At 40.5% G+C, this 3,210-nt stretch overlaps 1 protein-coding gene across 1 annotated transcript; it reads left to right on the top strand.

Annotated features, from left to right (window-relative positions):
* The first annotated feature begins 1,039 nt into the window (after nucleotides 1–1,039).
* Nucleotides 1,040–2,086, top strand: LOC109158793 (uncharacterized mitochondrial protein AtMg00810-like). Its single transcript, XM_019306686.1, has 3 exons — nucleotides 1,040–1,127; nucleotides 1,518–1,802; nucleotides 1,941–2,086. Exons 1-3 carry the CDS (start codon nucleotides 1,040–1,042, stop codon nucleotides 2,084–2,086), a joined length of 519 nt encoding a protein of 172 aa, XP_019162231.1.
* The last annotated feature ends 1,124 nt before the right edge of the window (nucleotides 2,087–3,210 follow it).

Genomic DNA, 3,210 nt, shown 5'->3' with positions numbered 1-3,210 from the left:
GAAGAAGTTATCTAAAAGCAAACCTTATTAGCATCAGTTAGTTGTGTGATCAAAACTGGAATGTGTGCTTCAATCGTAACTGTTGTAGAGTCAGTGACAAAGCCGATCAACTAGTAATGGAAGGAACACGATCCTCAGACAACTGTTATGTTCTGACTAACGAAAATGCTTGTCGCCTATCAAAATCTGATGAATCAAAACTATGGCATAGACGACTGGGTCACATAAACTTCAGAGATATGGATAAAATGATCAATCTAGATGCAGTGCGAGGGATGCCTAAGATCATAATAGAACAGGAAGGATTCTGTGGTGTATGTGCCATTGGGAAACAAATAAGGATTCCTCACAAAGCAGTAAAAGTTATCACTACTGAGAGATGTCTAGAACTGGTTCATATAGACCTCATGGGACCAACACAGACTGAAAGCATTGGCGGAAAGAAATACATATTTGTGTGTGTAGATGACTTCTCTCGGTTCAGCTGGGTATATTTCCTAAGAGAAAAATCTGAAGCCTTCAATGCCTTTAGAACTTTGTGCATAGGGTTCAAAAAGAAAAGAACGAGCCTATAATAAAAATTCAAAGACTGAGAAGTGATCATGGAAAAGAATTTGAAAACTCTTTATATTCAGATTTCTACTCCGAGAATGGTATAGCTCATGAATTCTCAGCTCCCAGAACAACTCAACAGAATGGTGTGGTGGAAAGAAACAATCGAACCTTGCAGGAAATGGCTAGAGTTATGTTACATGCATCACATCTGCCACAGCGTTTCTGGGCTGAAGCAATACATACAGCCTGTCATACAGTAAATAGAGTCTATCTCAGACCAGGTACGACCAAAACACCATATGAGATCTGGAAGGGAAAGAAGCCGAACTTGAAGTATTTTCATGTGTTTGGGACAAAGTGTTATGTGCTGATCGATAGGGAACAAAGAGGGAAGTTTGAACCTAAGAGCGATGAGAGCATCTTTCTTTGATACTCTCCAAATAGTCGAGCTTATCGAGTTTACAACAAAAGAACTCAATCTGTAATGGAATCAGTAAATGTTGTTATAGATGACAATCCTGAAGAATCTGTAGAAACATCAGTACTTGATCCAGAGACAGATCCTCCTCTCAGTGAGTTAAATACAGCCGAGGACACCAGTCTGCCCAAAACACAAGATTCGTCAGATGAAGATCAAGACAGTTCTGAATAGGAGACCATTCTTACTGATGATGTGGGTAAGAACAAGCCCACCAGAACTCAGAAAAATCATCCATCAGACAATGGGTACCTGCATGAAGATATCTATGTGGCTCAACCGAAAGGATTTGAAGATCCAGATCATCCATCTCATGTCTACAAGCTCAGAAATGCCCTCTATGGGCTCAAACAAGCTCCAAGAGCATGATACGAACGACTGACACAGTATCTACTACATCATGGATATAAGCGAGGGAGTGTCGACAAAACATTGTTCGTAAAAACCACTGGAATTCATGTCACCATTGCTCATATTTATGTAGATGATATTGTCTTTGGCTCTACTTTACAAAAGTACACTGATGATTTAGTAAAGGTCATGAAGGAAGAATTTGAGATGTCCATGGTAGGCCAACTGATATATTTCCTAGGGCTGCAAGTTAAACAAAGTTCTGAAGGGTACTTTATCTCACAGGAAAAGTACGCTAAGAATTTGGTCAAGAAGTTTGATCTGGAATGGTGTAAACCATCCAGGACACCTATTTCTACCTCCACGAAAGTATCTAAAGATGACATTGGTGCATCAGTGGATAACACAGTCTACCAAAGTCTGATATGATGTCTGCTGTACTTAACCGCTAGTCGGCCAGACATAATGTTTAGTGTTGGAATATGTGCAAGGTATCAATCTGATCCAAAAGAATCACACCTAATAGCTGCTAAACGAATTTTGAAATATATAAAAGGAACAATTCAGTATGGGCTATGGTACTCCAAGGACAGTGGACTTAGTCTGGTTGCATACTGTGATGCTGATTGGGCAGGAAATATTGATGACAGAAAGAGTACTTTGGGTGGATGCGTCTTTGTTGGTAAGAACTTGGTATCATGACTGAGCAAGAAACAGAATTCAATTTCCTTAAGTACTGCAGAGGCAGAATATATAGCCGCTGGCTAATGTTGCACTCAGTTAGTGTGGATGAAACAGATGCTTTTGGACTATGGGCTTACTCAAAGAACTATGACACTCTACTGTGATAATGTCAGTGCAATCAATATCTCGAAGAATCCAGTTCAACATTCTAGAACGAAGCATATTGATATAAGGCATCACTACATCAGAGACTTGGTAGAGTCCAAGGAGATAGAGTTGGAATACATTCAAACAGATAAGCAATTGGCTGACATTCTGACTAAGCCCCTGGATGCAAATCAATTTGAGATTCTCAGATCCGCTCTGGGAATCTGCAGGTTTGACTAATAAGCCAGTAAGTTATACAGAAGGAGACTACATGGTGTTAAATTTGCGGGTCAAATTTAAGCCTTTGACTTCTTTTTAAATCACCCTTCTGTTTTGTTAAGAAAATATCTTAACCTAAGTTACCATAAAGTAATTAGCCTTTTTCGAATTTCAAATCTTCCACCCTTCCGTTTCATTCCTAAAAAGGAGGTATACCGTTGCGTCAATCACATCAGCTCTGCATGTAATCTGACATGCCACATTGAATAGGGATCTTCGCCATTGGGATTATATATGTTTTGGGTCAAGAGTGAAGGAAGAAGAGTTCAAAAATTATCCGTGAGCTACACCTATTTTTCTCTCTGATCCTCTACCTAGGGTTTTCCTTCTCGCATACCCAAATCACACAACAATGGCGGACGCTGTGAAAAGCGTCATAATCAAGCTTGGGAGGAAGATCCATTCACCAGAAACAGCCACTAAGCATGTAAAAACCCTACTCCAGTTAGCTATGAAGAAGAAGTTAAAGCTTGACTCTGCCCTACGCGATGAAATCATAGTCACCGTACTTTCCGATTATCCGGAGTTTTATGCAGACTGGTCCGAGGATGACACCAGTGAGATCTTGTTACTGGCCTCCGAAGCGAGTGATGAGGTTAGCCCAGCATCTATTCCAGAGCCCGAAGATGGAAATCGTGCTGGGGCGTTCCTTCAATACTTTGCTCAAAGGGCTCTTAAATCAGACGAGGTCTCACGTCGTCGAGCAGCAACTCAAC

This window comes from Ipomoea nil, unplaced genomic scaffold (genome assembly GCF_001879475.1).
Source record: "Ipomoea nil cultivar Tokyo-kokei standard unplaced genomic scaffold, Asagao_1.1 scaffold2826, whole genome shotgun sequence".
Lineage (NCBI taxonomy): Eukaryota > Viridiplantae > Streptophyta > Magnoliopsida > Solanales > Convolvulaceae > Ipomoea > Ipomoea nil.
The sequence above is the reverse complement of the archived record's forward strand: the minus strand, read 5'-3'. Positions and strand labels throughout refer to the sequence as shown.

What these genes read in the sequence shown, in the direction of transcription:
- LOC109158793 (XM_019306686.1), top strand. Translation starts at nt 1,040, where the DNA reads ATGGAATCAGTAAATGTTGTTATAGATGACAATCCTGAAGAATCTGTA. An exon ending in AGAGACAGATCCTCCTCTCA is followed by an intron (nt 1,128 to 1,517) that starts GTGAGTTAAATA and finishes ATATTTATGTAG; the next exon opens with ATGATATTGTCTTTGGCTCT. An exon ending in GGATAACACAGTCTACCAAA is followed by an intron (nt 1,803 to 1,940) that starts GTCTGATATGAT and finishes AATATATAAAAG; the next exon opens with GAACAATTCAGTATGGGCTA.